Below are 22,887 nucleotides of genomic sequence, written 5' to 3' on the forward strand. Positions count from 1 at the left end.
AATGAAAATCAGTAGAAGTATGGTGTGAAGATGGTGGAGTTTTAATTGGGAGTGACCAGGATGGACATGACTAGAAATCATTACATTTTTAATCTCATGATGAGCAGTTTGGAGACAAATTGAGAAAGATGTGCAGAAGAAGGATAGTAGATCAGGTAGGAGGAAAACAGGAAGACCTCAGGGACGATTCATAGCTGTAGTGAAGGAGGACCTGCAGAGTGGTGGTGTGACAGGGAAGGATATTAGGGATAGGGTGAGATACAGGCAGATGATGTGCTATGGTCGCCCCGAAAGGCAGGAAGAAGAAGAAGAAGAAAAAGGAGAAGTAAATACACTTCAGTGAAAGCGACGCATGATTTTGATTGAAGCACTGCTGAATCCACTAACAGATCCCTGTTAGAGCTCTGCCTGGACTCTGTGTTGTTGGTTTTATTTACTGTAATGTTGATGAGTTGGATGCGTTCTGATTACATAATTTCCTCTCAGAGGGGTGTTGACTGTTCAACTGTATGCTGCTCGATGCACATCGTCGCAGCAGATGTGGATGTTGAATATCTGTGGTGTTTAAAGTGAACATCATGGGTTCATAAAAGTGTCCTCTGTACAAACATTACCTGTTAATTCTGATTGACAGTTCAAGTGCTCAAAGTTTGTTTCAGCATGAAACTTTCATTTCAGATTAATTTGAACTTTTGGTGATGATAGACATTCTGATTAAGTGCAGGATGTTTTTATCAACAGTATTATATGATTGATTAACTGGGCTATGCATAAATCAATGGAAACAGCCCAAACAGGCTTATGAGACACAATTAAATAAAAAGAAATCAGGGCCATGAAGTGAAAATAAGACAAAAAGCATGATGCCACCTGAGAAGGGCTAATTTACCCATATCCCCAAAAGAACATTTCATTCTGTCGCCCTCAGTGCACCAAAACATTGAATTTTAAAGATTTGGATATTCTTGCATCTTAATCAGGACAGAACGTCTTCTAATTTACATAACTCACACAGTCCGTTATCCTCCTGGATGTTTTTAAATCTGCCAGCTTCAAGGACAAGAGGAAGGGTTCCCCGTAATGTCTTTGATTCCTCAGTGATTTTGCAGTATAAGGTTCAGAATCACAGTTAAGCTTCATTTCAATATTTTTTTGTAGTTTTGGCTTCAACAAAATGTCTTTTTCAAATCTAGTAAACATCTTTGTTCTAATTTCATGTTGGTCATATTAAATTATTCAACATGAAATTCTATATCGCTCATGGAGAGCTGTGTGAAACCTTGTTATTGAGTCGATCTTCTGCCAAATTAAGCAAATTCATCATTTTACATTTTTGCTTTCTGATCCAGGAATCCATGTCAGAAAAGTCAATGTACAAAAGAAATTATGAACATACAGCTAAAGCTGGTCTGTACAGAGTCTGCTGCAGTTTATTATAAATGATTAGTGCCACATTTATGCAAGATTATCACTCAGTATGGTAACACCCAGAGCATGAGTTACTGTATATGTGTAATACATGAAAATACATGCTCAATTGTCCAGATACAGAGGTCCACAAGATCACTTTTGTTCATCTGGGAAGACCTTACCAGAAACGTTCATCAAGATGTATGCTTACGACAGCCAATGGTATTCATGAATGTAGCCTGTATATAAAAGATGGAAATGGTCACAGTGACATCACCCATTGGTTCTGGACTTTGTTGCCACAAATAATCATACTTCTCAGTTAACAACAGCAAGTTCTTACCACTGATAAGACAGAGAGGTCCAACTCAGTGATGACGACGAAAAGGAAAGATGGAAGAAACAGGAAAGAGGCGGAAGGGCAAATTATTAAAGAAAGCCAATGAAATAACTACTTGTATATAATTTTTCAAAATATTAAAAATTATTACATTTTTCAAAACATTTTCCCTCCAGCTCTCAGACAAACACATTAGCCAGTGCATATGATGGATCATTCTAAAAGGAAGTGGAGCAAAATTAGAAAACTTGCGACTTGAATTGCTGCCTAGTCTGGCTGCCATCTATACCTCCTTTCCCCTTCTTTCTCCCTCTGGGTTTGTGTCATGCTGGGGGAGGGGCAGGGAGACACGACTGGCCTCCATTCCCTCCCCTCTTCCTGTTACGCAACATTCCTGACTCATGCGAGAGAGCCTCTTGTGCTCGTACCTCTCTGCATGCAGTCTCCTCTTCCGAACCCCATCCTCAGGCTCCATCTCAGCCTATCCTGCTAGCTGCTCTTACCCCACGCAGTGTTCTGGATCATCTGTTTTGTGTGTGCATTAGTATGTGCATGTAATGGGTGACTGCAACAATGTCGACATGATCACGGATCCGTCGTTTGACATTTCAGCAACACAAAAACTAGAATTAAATAAGGATCAAACACAGGAAATGATGACAGATCGAGCGGTCTAAATAAAACCCTGGTGCAGCGTTTCTGCTCGACGAGCTCGACGAAACACATCGACACAGCAGTGAAACAGTGAAGTGGTTGTCATTGATTTGCCCTTGTTGTGAAGCTGCAGTGGACTGTAGCTTTTTTGTCATATAGGAGACGGGAGTTTGTTCCATGCAGGATATGTGCAGGATCAGCGCATCCTCAGCCTTTTGGTGTTAAGAAGTTTTCTCACTGCTCAGCATTCAGTGTATTTCCAGCCACAGTTCTGTTAAATATAGTCTTGAGAAGGTTTTTTAAATCTGTAACCTTTGCTACAATATGTTCACTGCCTCCTCTAATTATTGCAGTTGCATGGCTGCATTTTGAGACAGCGACTGCACAGTTCTCCTCAGGCTAAAAGGAACCTTTGTGTAATATAATGTATCCTCAGCCTTTTCATGGACATGGAATAAGTAACTGAAATCAAGGATGAAGGGATAAAATGGGTGAAAACAGTCAATCGGTCCTGGGGATGATCTGTCAGAGAAAACTGTAGGCAAAAAGATTTGGATATTGTAGCCTGCTGTACATGTATGAGCATCAGAAAGATGTTAAGTTTGCATATCAGTACTTCTCCAATACTAGAAAATTAATATTGAAGCTCCTGGGTTACATATTCATTTGAAAAACACTGAGCTTTGTTATCAAAATGAGCTTTTTCTCAAATTTCATTTGTATTTTTATAAACCACTAAAAGTAATATTTCCAGTCAGTACAGAAACAGCAGTCGTAAATTATCTTTACTACACGCAACACACAAATAAGCCTTATAACAAATGATTCAGAATACCAGAAAAAACACCTGACTTTGTTTACAAAATTGGAAGCAGCGTAAACAGTGCGGAGGATTTGATGAGTGCTGCCAAACAGAGCTGCAGGTAACCGAGCAAACAGCTTATTCAGGAGATATTTCCCCTCTTTTTGAAGGCATTTTAATCAGCTGCTGCAGTGTTTGTTTGGACCAAACACCCTTATTCACACTACCATCACAAAGTGAGACCACTGCAAAGCACTTATAGCATTTATTACTTCAGCTTTCAGTGGTAGCAGTGGATATTTGCTGGCTGACTTTCAGTCACCACAAGAAACTGCAGCTGTATTCTCCTCCTGCGCTACTTTTTATTTAGTTGTTCAATAAAAACAAAGCAGGGGAAGCACCACAAAGGAGAACCATGCTAATTTTTGCAGGTGATATGAAGGAAAACTAGAAGTTTACAGAAGACATCTCAGCTCACTGTGCTTCACAAGCAAATCGAAAAGTCATAAAATCCACAAACAACAAACCACTGGATGAAAAGTGAATTATTTAAATCACACAGGAAAATGAAATAAATAGACTAATATATAATAAGTAGGGTATAGAGGATGCATATGCTTTTTACTGAAAGACTGACCTTAAATGAACTCCTTTTGAGACATTTTAAATGCTTTTCATTTAACTTATATAAATCTTAAAACCTAAGTGAAAAGATAATCGTTTGCTCAACAGTTGAACACTGACTGTCTACTGATATTGGACCTTAATATCTAGAAGACATGTACATGTACCTTTTGCTTCCTGTGAACATATTGTGTCCTTAAAGGAACCCATAATTACCTTGAACCCTAATAATGAACCCTGAGGGGCACATTTGTGTAGATTGTACCTGTAGGAATACAATTTGGCTTTACTGTACCCTGTTTCTGAGACTTGTAAGTTCATGAGAGAAGAACACTGCAGTGTAAGCCATCTATAAATGATCAGTTCTGCTCTACAAGAGCTGCTAACATGTCTCCCTCACTGGATCCTTAAACAAGCCCCGTGTACTCTGCTAGTTGGGGAAAACCTGCTATTAATAGAAGCCTCCTGCCCTGCCCCCTCTTCATGCACATAGACACACAGTCTCGCACACTTTTGTCCATTTCCACACACATGCATATACACTACCCTGGAGCCCTTGGGAGTTCTGTCACAGCGCTGACTGGCCATCGTCCTCCCCCCTTTCTCACCCCCCCCCCCCCCCCCCCCCCTCCTCCCCTCCCCCTCATTCAGAGTGCAAAGGTGCTCAGCTGTCTGGAGATTTCTGCTTCTCTCCTTTCTCTTCATTTTGCACCTCGTCCTGCTCACCTCTCTCCTTCCGTCTCTCTTTCTGTCTTCACCACATTTTGTTTCAGCTTTCTCTGAAAAACAAAACGCAAAACGCGTCTCATGAATGATTAAAATGTAGACGAATAGAAAGCAGTGGTTGTTTTGATGTTACTGAGCATCTGCAGCTTACTGCAGCATCAGATTCACTGGAATTCAATGAAGTGTGTTACTAGTGGTTTGAAAATCATGAAAACGTCACCAATAGGAACATTATTTAATTGAATGCAATTCTAGATTCAAGAGTTTGTTGGGAAAACTGTCAAATAAAAAAAAATCACAAAGAAATAGTCGGGATCTCATTACTGCTGAAGGATTTCAAATACAAAAGCTGTTGGCAGCAGAACTGTTTTTGATAGGATGCTTCACCTCCACACTGTAGGCTGTAATGGCTTTTCTGTCTCCTTCTCCTTTTATTTAACTGGAATGAGGCTCAAGCTGTAGACTGTGCAGAGTGAATGCAGCCATGAATGTAGCATCTTCTCCAGCTTGGTGTTGTGAACCCAGGCATGATGAAACAGAGGAATTAAATCATATATTGCTTTATTTTCTGGTTTCTTTTCACTGAATCATACTATAGTTTACAAAAGAAATGGCATGCTATATTGAACTAGTGCTTCAGGCTATTAACCTAATCAGGTAAGGTCATTTCCTCATAGAATTCTCTGTGAATGAACTTCTTTGCAGGTCAGTTTTGCCCTTAAAACATCATTTGTTCACTATAAAATCCATATGCTGCCTTTTTGCCATTTCTACCCCATTTCCATACAGTTTACATCATATGGTTCATGTTCTGCTGTAGTCCCTGTTGGTGGTGACCCCATTTAATCCCATAAGGGTGTAGCCAGAACAACCTGCACAAGCATCAATCACAGCATCCCATCAGGCACCACTACTGCTAAGAACTGGGTCATTGCAGTGGTTATGTTTTTTTTTTTTTTTTTTTTGCACTATGATGCTTCCTTATTTAACAGTTTAAAACAAAAGCACAGTGTTGTCTCTTTGGCCATTAAATAATAAACTTTTTTCATTAGCTTTTTGGAAACATTTCTGTTTTCTGCTGATTGGTTTGCAGCTTTTCCCTGTAAAGAGCTCCCTGCTGTGGCCAAAACCAGCTCCACGAGTGTAAAAGTCCACAGGCTGTAAAAAAAAAAGAAATACCTGAAAGAAGCCACCTGTTCATCCACTGGGAATATAGTAGTATTGATTGGTCTTTCGACTGTTATGTGCATCTTTAGGAATTTGGTGAAAAATATTGTTTTTACTGCCAGAATGTATTTTACCTTTAATATTTTAGTTGGTTTCTGCCGTATTTGTCCATTTAAAAGTACATAAAAGCAACAACTTGGGCTTAAATCAAACTCTTCCCTAAGATGATGTTATTTTATTAGTCAAACTAAATATTGATGACATTGTGGTTTAGCTTTAAGGCGAGCTTTGTTAGCCTCTTAATTAATTATTTTACCCCTCAGATATAGAAGAGCGATAAATTGGGACACAATTCATCCTCAAGCCAAAAGCAGCTGCTAATGCATTCTAGCCACATAGACAAGCAAATGTGATGACAGGGGAAATGATAATGACGTGGTTACTGGTCACGACAGCAATCAGGCTTCCAGCTCCCAGCTGGATATGGTGGTTTAGAAAGAAATATTTACCATTTGATCCATCCTACTCACTATGGCTGTCTGTCTGTTTGTTTACTTTGATGCTGCTGCAATGCGGCGACATTTATCATCACCATCACTTGCTAGTTGTTGCTGCTGCTATGAAGGATATTTCCAGGAGAAGTAGCTCACAGCGGTACCGCTGCTTTGGAACACACACAGCTTTATGATTCCTTATCTTCAGCGGACTTTCTGCTGTACTTCTTAATCTCCTGAAGATTTAACCTAATTCTATAGGATGTTAGCAGTGAGTGAAAAGGAAATAAAGCATAAAACAAGTCACCAGATATGATTGGGTGACCATTAATAACACACACACTTGTTCAATGAAGGGAATGAAAGTCACCTTGCTCCTCATTTCACAGCTGCAAAAGTTTACACTGAAATATACAACCAAAGGACAGACAGCAGGAATGAAACATGTGCAGCCAGAAACAAATACACACTTCAATAATTTCATTTAAAGGTCTTTTCATTTAAAAAGAAAAAGGACGCCCACCGTCACATTATTCTAGTTCAGGACATCCATCCTCTGTGTTAACCTGGCTTTTCAACCAGCTTCATCATCCCAGCACTTTGCACCTCTGTCAGACTGTTTAATAACGGATCGTATTACCAGATGCGTTTAAAACCTGTGTAGAATTATTTTTTCCTGCCTAATTCAGTATTTTTTCTGGATGTCTTACACCAGCGGTCCCCAACCTCTTTTGCGCCACGGACCGGTTTATGCCCGACAATATTTTCACGGACCGGCCTTTAAGGTGTCGCGGATAAATACAACAAAATAAAACTAGTACTGGTACCGAAAAAAAGAAAATTTATTCATAACACACGTGAAAACCGAGTAAACGATAAAAACGATAACAAAACAACGCTGAAAACTGTTAAAAACCCTGAAAACTATACATTTCACATCTGAGCCTCAACTCTCGCGGCCCGGTACCAAACGACTCACGGGCCGGTACCGGTCCGAGGCCCGGGGGTTGGGGACCGCTGTCTTACCCACTAGCAGTTGGCAGGACTGTGTTGTTTTTGTTATGCAAGAAACAATATTAAATGTAACAATGTGATTCCCATGGCATTGAGTATAGTTTGTGCCTTGATTACTGGTACTTGTCCTCAGGTTAATGACCGTTTCAGATTTTCCCCATGAATTCTACCTTGAAATAGCAGTCAGCCTTTTCGGTCAGAAACTGAAAAATCTTGTCATGATAAAACAATGTCATCTCAAGGTTCACTGATACACTTATACCAGGACCTGTGTAGCAATAAATCTATTATAGCCCAGCAGTCCTTAATGAATCTGTTCCTTGGCATTGACACTACATGCACAGCTCATGTTCATGAACTGTGTGCTGAATGTTTCTCAGTAAACCACTCTGCTGAATGGATGGTGTGTCTCTGGCTCTTCACCTTTACTGTTTGCACCTTACCTGAAGGATAAAGCTCACAGGGTGACATTAAAGGATCAGTGTCTGAGCCATGCTGCTTCACAGCAGGAATTCGACAAGACGTCGTCTTGGGCCTTGTTCTGTCTTACACATACACTCTGCTTCTTGTACCACTGTGGTGTTGAATTCAGTTAGAAGTTCACAATTCAGTAGAAGAAGTAATTGTCACCTGTCTGGTTGATGTCTCAGAGTTTAAGTCAAACCTGGACAAAATGGTGCTACTGTTCCTCTGGGACAAAATATCTCAGTGAGACCGGATCTGTCCTTCATCACTTTGCTGGTTCTAGTCATAGACTGTACATAAAAGATGGATACAGCCACTATGACATCACCCAGTGGTTTGCATTCTGTAGCTTCCTGGTTGTATTATTTATCAGGTCATTCCATTATAATTACCCCAGTACACAACAACATCAAAAATTATGTTTGAGAACTTCATTTCAATAAGGTGACGCTAACACTGTTATTTGAAGAGAGACCACGCCCCTATCATTAACAAAATCCAGAAGTACTGTTGTTATGAAGAGCAAACTCAGCAACAAAGGTCAAAGTGGACTGGGATATAAATGCATATTCAACCTCTGAAGTTGGGAATTTTCACAGTGAATGGAGTTTTTAGGGATTAACATTGTCATTATCATTTATCTGCCATAACAATGACACTCATTTCATGTGCATGTGCAGTAGTGGTGCAGCAACTGATCAAAAATCTCACGGATCGGATCAGATCACGGTTTTAAGTCACGGGTCGGATCAATTTTCGGATCAGCAAAAAAAAGAAAAAAGACAAAAATGTAACATTTACTTAATGAAGTATTTTTTGCCTGTTAAAAACATTCAACTCAAGACTCATTCCACGCAATTATTTAAAAAAAAAAATGATACAATATAGGGCAGTGTAGGGCTTTGTATCTACCACTCAATTCAATTCAATTTTATTTGTAAAGCGCCAAATCACAACAACAGTCACCTCAAGGCGCTTTATATTGTAAGGTAGACCCTACAATAATACATACCGCTCATTATATCGCACTCTGCTGTGATATAATGAGCTGTCACGGTCACGTAGCTTTCCGTTGCCCTGGAGGTCCACAAATTTGTAGTAGTTAGAGCAACAGAAGATGCCTGGGACAGTTCAGCCATAACTTTAAACTTTTCCTGCTCATACATGCTTGGAACAATCTTGCCACTAAAGCGGACGCGCAACGGGATATCATCAAGCACGTTCATCATAGTTTAAACCCCTTGTTTTGCACAACGGAATACGGCCTCCTGTCTGCAGCTAAACACCCCAATAGCTTCTGTAATAGCTTCAGCCCGGTCGGACTGGGCTGCTTAAATGCCGCAGACCGCTAGCGCTGGCCATAACTATCGCTTGACAGACCCACCACGCGCACCATACACATACTTTTTTTCCTTCTTTTTCGAATCTTCAGATCACGTGTGTACCGAACCGTGGAGTGGGATCGGTTCGGATTACGGATCAACCGTGATCCGTTGCACCACTAATGTGCAGATACTGTGGAAAGCATAAAGGGTCCCCAAAAACGTGACTCAGTCTAATGGGTTTTTGCAATAGTCAGTAATCAGCAACCTGTGGAGCTCTAGGCATTGCATTATTCTATGCATTTTAACACTTTTTCAAAATTTCAGCATCACAGTTAATTGAGACATTTTCTACTCGATCTTTTGAAATGTCAGATAAAACAGTCAGAACAGAACTGTGACCCTGTGCTCTTAGAGTAATGAGCCTTAAAAATACTCCACAAAATTTAACTAAATCTTTCACCTCCAGGGGGTAGTATTTCACAAAAGGGTGATTTAAAATGATTTTGGATCTGGTTCGATGTTCTTTTTACTTTTTAGCACTTTGACTGTTTTATCAACTGTCTTTGCCACTTAAATTAATCCTTAATCAATAAAATTGACTGAGAAATTTGACTCTAATGCACTAGAAAAAATACATTGTGCTTATTCTCCAATCCAATTGAATATTTTGAGAGCTTTGGGGTTAATTCTTGCCAAAAAATAGTATACAAATGCATGATTACTACCTTTTCACATACAAAAAAGTGATAATGAGAATTTAAATATAGATGTCACAATCAGACACAGTATGGTGAAAAGTTTCTCCTTAAATATTCAGAGTGATCTCACCAATAACTTGTCTCACTGAACACCCTCAGAGTGCGAACACTGTTGACAGGATGTCAATAAGGTGCTGATTGCAGGAGAACAACTGGTGTATGTGTGGTGTGGGAGCATCATCAGTTTTGCAGAGAGAGAAAAGGTTTGACAGACAGAGTGTGGGATATGAGTCATGTTGGCACCTTAAATCACAAGTCGGGTTGACAAAGGTGCTGCTTGTTTCTGTTAACGGCATCTCCTCCCTGGTGGCAACTTCCTGATGCAGAAGAGAATAAAGCAGTTTTATCCACGGGTTTCAGTTTATACTGTTTGGCTGTATAGAGAATTTCATTTGGGTAGAAACACCAGGAAGCAGCCACTAAAGGGATTGTATTGAAGTTGTAAAAGAATAAAATCTTTAGGGGCAGCGAGTGATGAAAAGGTTTCTTCAGATTCAAACAGAGGTGTCATTTATAGGAAAGCAACACAACATGTATACTTATTTTAAGGCTGCAGCAGTTTGTTCCTGTTCTCTGGTTCCAGCCTTTGTCTAAGATTTTTTTATCAGCACTTTCATGTTTTGGAAGATTGTCACCTTTTTGGTGACCTCATTATTAAGCCCAGGTCTTTAATGCATGCTAGCTCATTCAACTTAGCCAGTGTCTCAGATGAGTATATATCCATGTATGTCACTAAAACTATTCAGTGTAATTATATAAACCTTATAGTTTCCAAAACACTAATATTTCATATTATGAATGTAATAAAGCTCTAGTTAAAGCTAATAATCATTTACCAACACCTCTAAAGTTCATTTATTTGATCTGATTACAGATTATACCATATTTGAGCTTGAATATAAGCTCAGCATGGCCCATTTCCTAGGTTTGTGCTAACATCAGCTAATTGCCACCTGCATTTTGCTCCATGCTCCAGTTTTAGAGATTCATCTTTTGCCTGCTCACACTTTCTGAAATACACATCTGAAATATTGCAACAAGGAAACAAGGAAAAAAATGCTTAACTGTCTTTTGTGTGAAACCCAGCTCTCAGTTACAACCTGATTATACTATAATACTATAATACGTGTGTATTGTACTATAATACACATGGTCTTGATTAAATTTGAGAACCCCTTGAAACCACCTCCCTGTTTAAGTCTCCTGTCTCTTCTCGGTCACTTACTGTTACTCAAACTAGTATTGTCCAGTAATCAGTCTCTCTGGTTCCTTTACTTTACTGCTTTTTAAAAGAAAAATACATTTATACAATTTAGGGATAGATCAGTGTTTCTTTTTTATTATACACATAGTGAAGGATGATATTTTGCATATTTCACAAAATCTGTTGTGAATAAGATGTACGCCACGACCCTCTCTGCTATGAAATATATGGTTTGGATGATTATATTGCATTAACTTGCTGTTTCATGCTTAATGCAAAATGCTTGAGTCCAGTGAGGCAGTCAGATGAGCTAATTTACTGGGCAGTGGAAGTTTAATGAAAGTGCAAGTGGAGGCTGGAAGTAATATCAATGAGTTTACTGATGAATAATAACTCATTATCTTGCCCTTTGTCTCTCTCCGTCTCATTATCTCTTCCCATGACGTTCTCTTCCATTACTCTTCCCTCTTAATCCCCCCTCCCTCCAGGTCTGATTGTGTACCTGGGGATGATGGTTGGGGCGTTTTTGTGGGGCGGCCTGGCCGACCGAATCGGGCGACGGCAGACCCTCCTCATCTCCCTCTCCATCAACAGTGTGTTTGCCTTCTTCTCGTCCTTCGTCCAGGGCTACAGCTCCTTCCTGTTGTGCCGCCTGATCTCTGGTGTGGGGTAAGGGGATAGATGAGTCACTCAGACACAGCTGCCAGAGCTGGAGATGAGGCAGTCACGACCCACTGTAGTACATCAGTCAAACTGATAAGCAGAGCAATGTCACGTGGCACAGAGCAGATTAAATATGAAGTGGCTATATTTCATTAAAAGAAAAAAAAAATAGTGTGCCCTTAGATACTGGTTGTATTTGGTGTTTGCTGTATCTCAGGTGAAGTGTTGAAAGGTACTTTTGGGCCTCCCATTTCCTCAGGTTTGGGCTTAGAAACGTCAACAGCTTCCATAACATGGTCCAAAGTCATTGACTAACAATGTGAACACTGACCTACTGCAACAAGCCAACCTGTCTGTAGTTTTACTTGCATGCAGCATCTTAAGGCTGTTGTAAAAGGATTTTAGTCAAAGCATTTTGTGCTCATTGCTGGTGGTTATAGCAGAATGCCAGCAGAATGACAGCCTGCATGAAATCATGCCCTTTCAGCTGGTTGTAAGAAATAATTCATAAATATTTTTCTGTTTTCATTTTTGGTGAAATCCATTAAAACGATTTGCTGTACATGCTATAAATATTTCCTATCATTTATATGCGGACGACATCCAACTATACATTTCTTTTAAATCCTGGGAATTAGACAAGCTATCCACTCTTATGGACTGTCTTAAGGAAATCAATCTTTGGATGACAAACAATTTTCTGCAGTTGAACGCAGACAAGACCGAGTGCTTAATCCTAGCCCCGGAGAATATCAAGCCACAGATTAGTCAACATCTGGGTGCTTTTTCATCGTCGATAAAAGCCACTGCCCGGAATCTTGGGATAATTTTCGACCAATCTTTGTCCTTTGATGTCCATGTTAAATCCGTGACCCGCTCTTGCTTTTTTCACTTAAGAAATATTGCCAAACTCAGGACTATTGTCTCCACAACCGAACTGGAGATGCTTGTCCACGCCTTTATCTCCTCCCGGCTGGATTATTGTAATGCACTCTTTTCCTGCGTATCTAAGGCCTCACTAAATCGGCTCCAAGCGGTTCAGAATGCTGCAGCAAGGCTTTTGACCCATAGCAATAAATTTTCCCATATCACTCCTATACTAAAATCCCTGCATTGGCTTCCGGTTGAGTATAGATATAAGTTCAAAATCCTCACCTTTACGTTTATGTCTCTACAAGGTGGGGCCCCCATCTATATCTCGGAGCTTCTCCAGCCCTATTCTCCAAAGCGAACTCTTAGATCCACTGATAGCGGTCGTCTATCTATCCCACGGACTCGTCTGAAAACAAAGGGGGATCACGCATTTCAAACCCTGGCTCCTATACTGTGGAATGGTTTACCCCCCCCACTACGCACCATCGACACGATGGCTTCTTTCAAAAAACAGCTTAAAACTCATCTGTTTAGACAGGCATTTGGGAAATGTTAATGCGTAACATGTTGTTTTATTTTATATTTATATTGTACTATTGCTTTTTTTTTTTTTTGATGATATGCTTTTATACTTTCTTTATGTTGCTATATTGTTTGTTTGACATGTTTTCTTGTGAAGCACTTTGTAACAGCGTTTTGTCTTAAAAAAGTGCTATATAAATAAATTTTACTTACTTACTTACTATAGTTAAAAGACACAAACAGAATTAATATCTATATTACAAATCTTTAGAAATATTTCATTTAATATTAGCACACATGCAAGAAAGTATGTATATAATACCAAGATGGACAGTTCAATGAATTCTCAGTCATTCACTGATAAATAAAAAAAATCACAAATGACTGAATCTTTTGTTATGGGAACAGATGCTACCTTTTCTAATTCGGTTACCTTCCGTTTTAACTCCACAGCATTGGTGGCTCCATCCCAATTGTGTTTTCTTATTACTCTGAGTTCCTCGCCCAAGAGAAGCGAGGAGAGCATCTGTCCTGGCTCTGCATGTTCTGGATGATTGGTGGCATCTACGCATCTGCTATGGCTTGGGCCATCATCCCACACTATGGTAAGAAAATGTACAGTATTTAAATATGAACATTCTAAGCTTCGAGATTGTTTCCTCACGCACCAGTAGGCCAGTATCCATTCTAAGCTATGTAAATGCTAATTTTGTCTTTACATTTCTCTACAGTTTTTATTGCAAATGACAAATGCTGCAGTTCTGTCTCACGTCTCTTCTTGCTTCCTTTCCTCATGTAGGCTGGAGTTTCCAGATGGGCTCAGCCTACCAGTTCCATAGCTGGCGTGTCTTTGTGTTGGTGTGTGCCTTCCCCTCTGTGGCGGCCATCTCTGCCCTCACCACCATGCCTGAGAGCCCCCGCTTTTACCTTGAGGTCAGCCTGACAGCTCATACCCCACTTAGACCTTGTGGAAATATATTTTTGAATACATTTTGAATGCTTGAAAGCATAAACAGCCTTAAAGACAAAGTGCTGCTTATGCACTTTTCCAAAACATTTTGAATAACTTAATATGTACATATTTATCGTCCAGGAGAAATCTGAACATTGGAGATTCTGAAATATACATCATAGATTCTGAATTCAGTTCAGTATGTTTTAAACACTGACACAGAAAAAAAAACTGATTTTTATTTAAAAATGCCCAATATATAAAAAAAAATCAGGCATGTTGTCAGTATTTTAGTACTAAACCACTTTTAGCTAATCATGTTAGCTGCTGGTTTATACCACCAGATGTTCTCACTTCTTGTATCTCCTTGTTTCTACATATTTACTTATTTATTTTATTTTACACCTGCACTCACGTCCCACGCACTTTCATTCACATCAGAATATCTCAGTTTAGTAAATGAAGCTGCAGCTGGTGGCAGACAAAGATAAAACACTGTAGAATCAACAACCTCTCATTTGGCATTTTGAAACATTTCCACGTGTACTGTGTGTGGTTTAGTCTCGATTTGGACTGAAATGTAGTCAGGCTTTCACATAAACATAACTGCAGCACTTACTGAAATTTAACGAAGAATAAGAATCAAATGGAGGGCAAGATTACAGGCAGAGAAATAAATGCAGAGGCAGCAGACTGAGGTAAAATCCAAAGCAAAATGAAAAGGTCATAAAATACAAAACAAGACGCTGGGTGAGGAACATGAACTGACAACTGAAGACTCTGCACTATATATAACCTGCACATTCTTAATCATCCAGGTCATGGTATTCTGAAGGCTAGAAATAAAAGCAAGTGGATTTCTTTTTGATTCATGAAAATATTCAGTTTCTAATCCAAGAGGCCATCTATGTCCACTGTGAAAGATCATCACTGAACAGAGGTGGTGGCTCACGACACCAGCTATCAGCTGCCCATAACGCAGTCTCGAGATTCTTTGCGAGCCAATTGTGACCAGCGTAACTTTAATAGCTCAAAGGATGTTGAAGTATGGCTGTGTTTCAGAAAGTAGCCACACCCCTGGCTCGCGTGAATCTCAGAACCACCTCCAAGGGCACGAAGGTTACATCTTTATCTGTTTAAGAAAAACAAAAATGTAATTTATCTAAGTGTGCACATTGTTTAATAGTTGTATAAATATGGATTTATCTGAATGTGACTCTAAGTACTGCACAAGATTTCCTATATGCCCAGACCTAGTTTACAAACGGTAAATGAAAGATCTTGTCTTTATCTAGGATTTTAAGTACTGAAGAAACCAAAAAGACGTCCAGTTGCCTTCAGTTCAAATGGTTAGGAATAAACTAAGTTAAGATAACTTGAAAACGAGTGTCACATTAAAATTAAAAATCTATTCATAATAAAACAAACAATGAACTAAAAACAAACAAAACAAAAAACCCCAAACAAATAATCATCCATGATGGAAAGACAACAACACCAAATGAAAACTAATATAATAAATAAATAATAAAATATAAGCTGCGTTAATTTAACTGAAAATGGAAATGAAAGATCTGCTAAACATCTTTTTTTGTGCCCCTCCTAAAAGAATGGCAAACATGACGAGGCGTGGATGATTCTGAAGCAAGTTCACGACACCAACATGAGGGCCAAGGGTTACCCCGAGAGGGTCTTCTCTGTAAGTAACACTCAAGAATGTTAAGCTTCTTTCATGCTAACACTTTTGCATTAATGCAGAAAATAACATCATCGTAATAGTTTGCAGTTTGTGGGCTTATAGAGTGCAGCAGGTTTAGAGCTCTGTGCTGCATATTTTTGCATATTAATGAGTTAAAACAGATGCTCTTTAAACTTCTGTAATCTCTTTATGCCTCAGGCTGTACAGTTCATATTAATAATTTAAATGAAAAATGGTGATTCAAAGATGTTTTATAATCTTTTCTTTGAGTAAAATTATTAAAACAACTTTCTGTTTTACAGATTGTGGTGTTACTGGTCAGCTGTTAGCCTCATAACGTGGATACATTGTAATACTAACTGAACTTTAATGGAAAAATACATCATTTTATATGAAGTTGTGTGATTATTCTATGAAACTTTTTTAACAAAGAGATTTGTAAAGCACTCTCAAGAGGAGCACGATTAACAATCGTTAAACAGAACAATTAAATCATACCTCCCAGGTGACCACCATCAAAACAGTGAAGCAGATGGATGAGCTGGTAAACCTGGGCGATGGTGCTGCCTGGCATGAGAAATGGAGGATAAAGCTCACCACGCTCTTCCATCAGGTAAGAAAAAACCCTGATTATTCTTTTTTAAAATCAATTTCTTACTTGATACATATTTAAATGAAAAAGAACGAGAATGAAAAGGAGAAAGGATTCAAACTACTTGTGGCTCAGGAGGTTGTCCATTAATTAGAAGGTCTGTTTTGATCCGTGGCTACTCCAGAACCAGGTGTAATGGATAAAGTGCCTGAAATGAATAGAATAAATAACTGAATGTTTCTGTAAATGGTCTCATGTGGTTTGTAGTGTAAAGTGTTCTGAGCAGTCAACAACACTAGAAAAGCAAAACACAATTCATTAACCTTGTTGCTGCAAATGGACAAGAAAATGTGCACAGCAAATTTGTGATATCAGCGATACATTTACATACAGCTACTTTAACTTGAAAACAATCAGTGGATTTGAAAAATTTATACAGTCTTTTGATAACACTTTTTGTTGCTTTACTTAGTCCTACGTCTGTGGAAACATAGACTGTGTATTAACCTCCTAGGACCTGCCGTTCACATATGTGGACATCACATTTTTTACATTCATCGGGCCCCAATATGTCCAAATATCAAAGAGAAATTAAAATGCATGCCGTGGAAGAGTTCGGGTCTTAGGAGGTTAAAGATGGATCTAGTCTCCCACTGGTTTGTGTTGTCCTGGTCTGGAGGCTCAAACGGAACATTTTTTGCCATCGTTGCTTTGATCTTTTAAAACTGGGACGACTGAAGGTTGTGTCTGAGAAGCCAAGAGCCACAGAATCAAATGGCAGCATCTTGTTTTCTGTGACGATCAGAACTCCACTGACAGGCTTTGAGTTGGCTTCACTTGTTAAAATGGACCTGGTCTTGATCTGAAGGAATTGTAACTAAAAAGAAGGTATATTAAAAATCTCACCAAGGCTCTGTTTATCTTGTTAGATCTTATTGTGTGTTTAGTGATTCTGTGTGTTTGTGTTCTCCCTTTTCGGTCTTTGTTTACACTAAAACTGGAAAGGGATTCTGGGAGATGCTTTTTATTTCTCACAGTTGGTGAAAAGAACCCTGTTTTCAGAAATGTCTGAAGTCTATTGACTTTTTAGCTGAGTGTACTTTACATTTATTACTTTCTCTTTGCACATCTCTTGTGTCTGTCTGTGTGTTTCTTCAGGTTTGGAGTAATTTCCAGACCATTTTCTCTCCCGAGTACCGGCGCACCACCTACATGATGATGGCTGTGTGGTTCTCTATGTCCTTCAGGTAGGATCAGGTGTATTAACTAATGCAGGATTTTCTGTGTTGCATAGTGAAATCTGTTTATTTGTCTAAACTAAAAAGAGCAGATGGCTGTTGATCACAGCGGCTTTGTGTTTGTTTATCAGGAGTCAGTTGGCTGTTGGTGATTTAAATGTAAAGGCCAACATTATCTCCTGGTCTAGCTGGCCACGGCAGGTTCATAATTATAATAGTTGGTGAAAGCAGGAATTTATCAGTGAGTATAAAACAAAAAGGGGCTTGAAGCAGGATCTGCGAATGGATGCGATCACTTTCATGTCATTTAGTGTCAGCAGTGCTGCTGAATCACTCAAATGGCTCTTTTTGTAGCTGAGAATGAAAAAGCAGAATCAAATAGAGATTCACCCTGAACCCATGACCCCTCCCACAGGGTTATGCTGTTTTGTTGGCATGAGCACTACAAATCAATACGAACAAAGTCTTGGGCGATCACGTTTATTCTGTGATCATCATTTCTATCCTGATGGGATCTGTTCCAGGATGACAGCACTGCTTTCTGCAGGGTCCAAAGAGTTATTCATGGTGTCTCTCTCATGGCCATCTTGGTGTTCATCATGTTACTGTTGCTCCACAGTCATCGTTACATCTGAAGAATCATGCGGCTGTGATGCCATTGCAGCCTGGCCACTATACCAAAGCACAGCTTGCCCTATTTCACAGAAATATTCATGTATTAAATAATCTTTAACACATATCCTAAAAATGTGATTGTCCTCAGGCACCACTTACCACGTTGCGGAAGGTGCAATAAAATATTATGCCTTATTTAAAAGAATGTGAATCATGTGCTGCAATCTTTATAACGATCCACAAAATTAATAAATTGATGTGAATTTATTTTAACGTTCAAGGGCATGTAAGACAATAAATTTTCACCAGTGAACCTTTACTAAGCCTGGTAAACAGGTTCAGTTTGATACAGTAGTTTGCTAAAGCAAAACATAACATTACTTGGATTTATCTAACATTTATTTCAGTTAGTGCCAATATATTATGTATATAACTAATAACGAATATAAATCCATAAAGCCGTAGTGCACTGAAATATTAATTTACTCAGTAACGCTCGTCTTCCAACATCCTTCTAGAAGCCAGTCACTAATCAAATTTCCCTGGACGTTATATTCTATTGTTCCTGAGCAAAAGTACACAACATTATGTTTAATTAAAGGCTTAATCGAAGGCTTAATTACCTCGAGCTCTCTCCAACAGAGCGCTGAACAAACGGCTTGCAAATTCATATTATGTAGATGGTAAAAAAGAAATGACACTTATGTATAACCATAAAGCGTCACTGGCTCTTTTTTCCCTTTTCTCTTAGAGGTAAATTGATCTTTTCTGTGAGAGAATTTTTCTTTGTCTTCCAGCTACTATGGTTTGACGGTGTGGTTCCCCGACATGATCAAATACCTGCAGAAGCAGGAGTACTCCTCGCGCACCAAGGTTTTTGTCAAGGAGAAGGTAGAACACGTCACCTTTAACTTCACCCTGGAAAACCAGGTTCACCGTCAAGGAGAGTACTTTAACGACAAGTGAGTTGTCTTTTACTCCTCATTAGTGTTTGCGTTTTGAATGACAGCGAATCCTTTGGAATTGGGCTTCATGTCAGTCAGATGCCTTTTGGTCCAATGCTTAATGAATGAATTCATTCAGACAGAACTAGCTTGTGGTGGACGGCAACAAATGAGATGCAAATATAAATGAGGCTCCGAAATGTTTTATTCTAAACACTGGTTTGATTGCATGAAAGCCCTGGGGACTTTTTCATGTTCAACTAGCCTGTCTTTGATGTTTCCTTTGACCTTGCCTTTTCAGCCTGAACTCTGCATGTGATTTCAGATGTTACAAATTTACAGCATTATGCTAATGCCATATCTGACACTCTTGTGATAAATCACTTGTTTCTCTGTCTCTTTGCATCTTCCTTTGTCTCTGTCTGCTCTCCACCTCCGTGCTGCACCTGTTCATTTTCTCCATGCCTCCATTCCTTAATTCCACTGTTCCTCCGTGTGTTCGCTTGCAGGTTTATGAACCTGAAAATGAAGTCTATGGTTTTTGAGGATTCCCTCTTTGAGGAGTGTTACTTTGAGGACATCACCTCCACCAACACCTTCTTCAAGAACTGCACCTTCATTGCCACCCTTTTCTACAACACTGGTAGGGAACACACATACAAACACTCGCAGGTGTTTTATAATAGGAAAATATGGTCTTGTATAAGTGAAACCTTTAAATTAGAAGCTTTTATGTGTGTTTCAGCAGGCCCTGAAAAAATGCAGAATAAATTATATATGGACATTTATGGTAAAAATGTAATGTTGCTGTTGCTCTGTGCCCCTGTTCTTTCTTTGCTATTTATAGACCTTTCAGAGGTCTCTTTATAAATAACTTCCTTGCAAGTAGTTCTACTGGCTCAGTTTCACTCCTGTGTTTTCTGTTGAAAAGTGACAGTTTGTTGCTACTGTCTAGTAAATACATTGTTACCGGTGAGTTCTGTGCGCTCTGTGTGTTCTCTGAGCAGTTTGGCTGTTTGTCAGACTGCTAAATTGCTTCCTTATTCACCTTCACAGAATGACTGGATCTATACTGAACTGAGTATTCTGGAGCTGCAAAATCCCCTTACACACCGGGGGATTGTTATATTAATGTTATTCTTTCTTCACTGAAAAAGACAAATGATACCACATGTGGAAATCTATATCACACAGTTTCAGATTCAGCAGCTGTGTCCACACATGCAAACACCGCCCTGGTCTCGCTTTGTTGGTTATTTGCAGTCTTTACACAAGTCAAGCGATCACTCAGCTGTGCTATCACTGCTGGCCAGGAGTTCCTTGTTATAATGGAAATTAGAAACTTGTTTGCTTATTAAGGATTAAGGTCTCTTTGGGTTTTCTATGCAGAACTTGAGACTTTAGTGCTAGTTGCCATGGTGCACCTTATTTTTACACTGCAGAATGACGAGGAAATAACACATGAAAAATGCAGCTGGGCTGTACCTCATTTTAGTCTTTGAATGTACAGATCTACAGGTTTAAAAAAGGCTCAACTTTGCACACTTTCATTTTCTAAGGTCTGACATATCAGGAAATCTTTTTAGAATAATAATTGTAACATATGGCTGCATGTACCGTATCTGCGTGAGTCAATCTGAATGAAGCTTAGCATAAATATCGTCACATTTTCAGAGATGATTAACATCTTTATATTTTAAAAAACATCTAATACAATCCCAGTTCTTTTGCACCCAGGTGTTTCATATTCATCTTACATTCTCCATTTGCATTTGTGTCGCATGTCATGTTCAATGTACGTTGCCTATCATCAAAATTTGGATACGCAACAGAAGTTTGTTTGATTCACCTCTAAATACAGACTGAAGAATTGGAAAAGGCACCACAGGTCTGGTAATAAAAAAAATCATCTAATCCTGAGTAAAAATGTCATGAATGTTTAACTTTCACAGTGTTTGACTGTGCCCATAAAAATTAAGTGGGGTCGACATTAAATGGAGAAAAGTCCATAACAATCAGCTCTCAGTTTTCTTCTTTTAGGTTTATTTGGGCTAAGCGTCATGCTTCAGTATGGCTGCATGTGTCCAGCTCCAGGGTAGCAAAATACCCCCAGAATGTGGATTTGAGCTACTGTAGTTTAATTTTCTCTCTCCTTTTCATTTCCTCACATTCATCCTTCGGTTGTTTCCATTATTCTCCACTTGGCAGTGAATGATAGATGATTTTCTCTTCTGGGAAATATTTTGGAATTGCTGCTCATCCTATAGGTTCATTACTAGAGAGCTTAATTTTGACAGGACCTGCTCATTGTAATCTTGTGTTCTTTATTTCGTAAATTCAGCACCAAAGCAGCTTTTTTATGCTGCTTAGTGAATACAACTTGTGTGAATTTTCTGATCGACAGATTTTCTGTGACCCCTCTGTGGTCCAAGAGTAATATTTGATCTTGCAAATGTTGTCCTCTTAGTATCATTCACTGAGTGTTAATAAAGTGTCTTGCTTTGTCCACCTGACAGCAGTTTACTGACCAGTTCTTTGAACCTCTTACTCTTTCTGTCTCCTCTCCTGCTATCCTGAACATCGCTCCTTATCCCTTCTTTCTCCTCACAGATCTTTTCAAGTACAGGTTGATCAACTGTAAGCTCATCAACAGCACTTTCCTGCACAACAAAGAGGGCTGCCTGCTCAGTGACATAAGCGATGAAAATAATGCCTACATGGTCTACTTTGTCAGTTTCCTGGGTACCTTGGCTGTGTTGCCAGGCAACATCGTCTCTGCGCTGCTCATGGACAAGATCGGACGGTTGAGGATGCTTGGTATGGGCCATGTTACTCAGTGGTGCTTGAATCAGAAGTTAGGCCTGCTTTGATCCAATTCATTTTTAAATATAAATACAGCACACGTTTAAATATAACTCCCTCTGCACTGTAAATCACTTGTTTTAAAGAACTTTTATCAGCTGCTGCCTGAGGGCATGAAAAGACAACTTTCCTGTGGAAGATTACTTCTTTTGCCGTGTGGTGCTAAAAGAGCCAACAAGTAGCACTGTCCAGATTGTGAAAAAAGAAACCCACAAACCTTATTATGTGTAGTTTTCCTACATTAACCTGCTCATGATAAGATTTCTGGATGCCATCTAGTTCTGTTCAAGGGCAACTCATCCAAAAGCAATATAGATGGAACAATGGAACAATTTTGTTTGGTCTGGAAACGTATCCTATTGGTCAGAATGAGAAATTATAGCTATAGATTTAGATAAGAAAAAGAAAAATAGAGGGAGATAAAGAGAGATCATTTTATTTTATCTGTTTAATAAGTGTTCTGTGGAATAGAGATTTATGTGCAAAGGTGCAAAATGATTTGATCCTCAGTCATTTTCAGCTGAGTTATGCAGGAATCCCATCAGTTCTTCTGACATCATTCTTTCCCCCTCTTTATCCACAGCGGGCTCAAGCGTGATATCTTGCATCAGCTGTTTCTTCCTTTCTTTTGGCAACAGCGAATCAGCTATGATTGCCCTGCTCTGCCTGTTTGGAGGAATTAGCATCGCCTCCTGGAATTCCCTGGACGTGCTGACCGTCGAGCTCTATCCCTCTGACAAGAGGTAGGTAATCCAGGCAAGCCCAGAAATCTCCCTGACACCATAAAGGCTGTGACGTGTTAAGTTATGTCATAACAGATGCCCCTTTATGATTGGTTGGCTTGCAGGGATGGATGACATTGTGGGATTCTGGGTTTTCTTGATTCCAAATAATGGTTTTAAAAGGAGCTTCTCTGGGTTCCACTTTATATTTATAACTTGTAG

The 22,887-nt window shown here is 39.2% G+C and overlaps 1 protein-coding gene across 1 annotated transcript in view; it reads left to right on the plus strand.

The window, feature by feature from the left end:
- sv2a (synaptic vesicle glycoprotein 2A) overlaps positions 1-22,887 on the plus strand; it is a 46,218-nt gene that overhangs the window by 21,320 nt on the left and 2,011 nt on the right. Inside the window, exons 3-12 of the mRNA XM_085423856.1 lie at positions 11,472-11,652; positions 13,495-13,646; positions 13,841-13,974; positions 15,603-15,692; positions 16,198-16,305; positions 17,443-17,531; positions 18,935-19,099; positions 19,591-19,724; positions 21,692-21,898; positions 22,527-22,686. Coding sequence (XP_085279982.1) covers positions 11,472-11,652; positions 13,495-13,646; positions 13,841-13,974; positions 15,603-15,692; positions 16,198-16,305; positions 17,443-17,531; positions 18,935-19,099; positions 19,591-19,724; positions 21,692-21,898; positions 22,527-22,686 — 1,420 coding nt within the window. The remainder of the gene's footprint in view (positions 1-11,471; positions 11,653-13,494; positions 13,647-13,840; positions 13,975-15,602; positions 15,693-16,197; positions 16,306-17,442; positions 17,532-18,934; positions 19,100-19,590; positions 19,725-21,691; positions 21,899-22,526; positions 22,687-22,887) is intronic.

The sequence above is a fragment of the Rhamphochromis longiceps genome, linkage group LG11 (genome assembly GCF_057381845.1).
Source record: "Rhamphochromis longiceps isolate RC_006_pf linkage group LG11, R_longiceps_female_GT1.1, whole genome shotgun sequence".
Lineage (NCBI taxonomy): Eukaryota > Metazoa > Chordata > Actinopteri > Cichliformes > Cichlidae > Rhamphochromis > Rhamphochromis longiceps.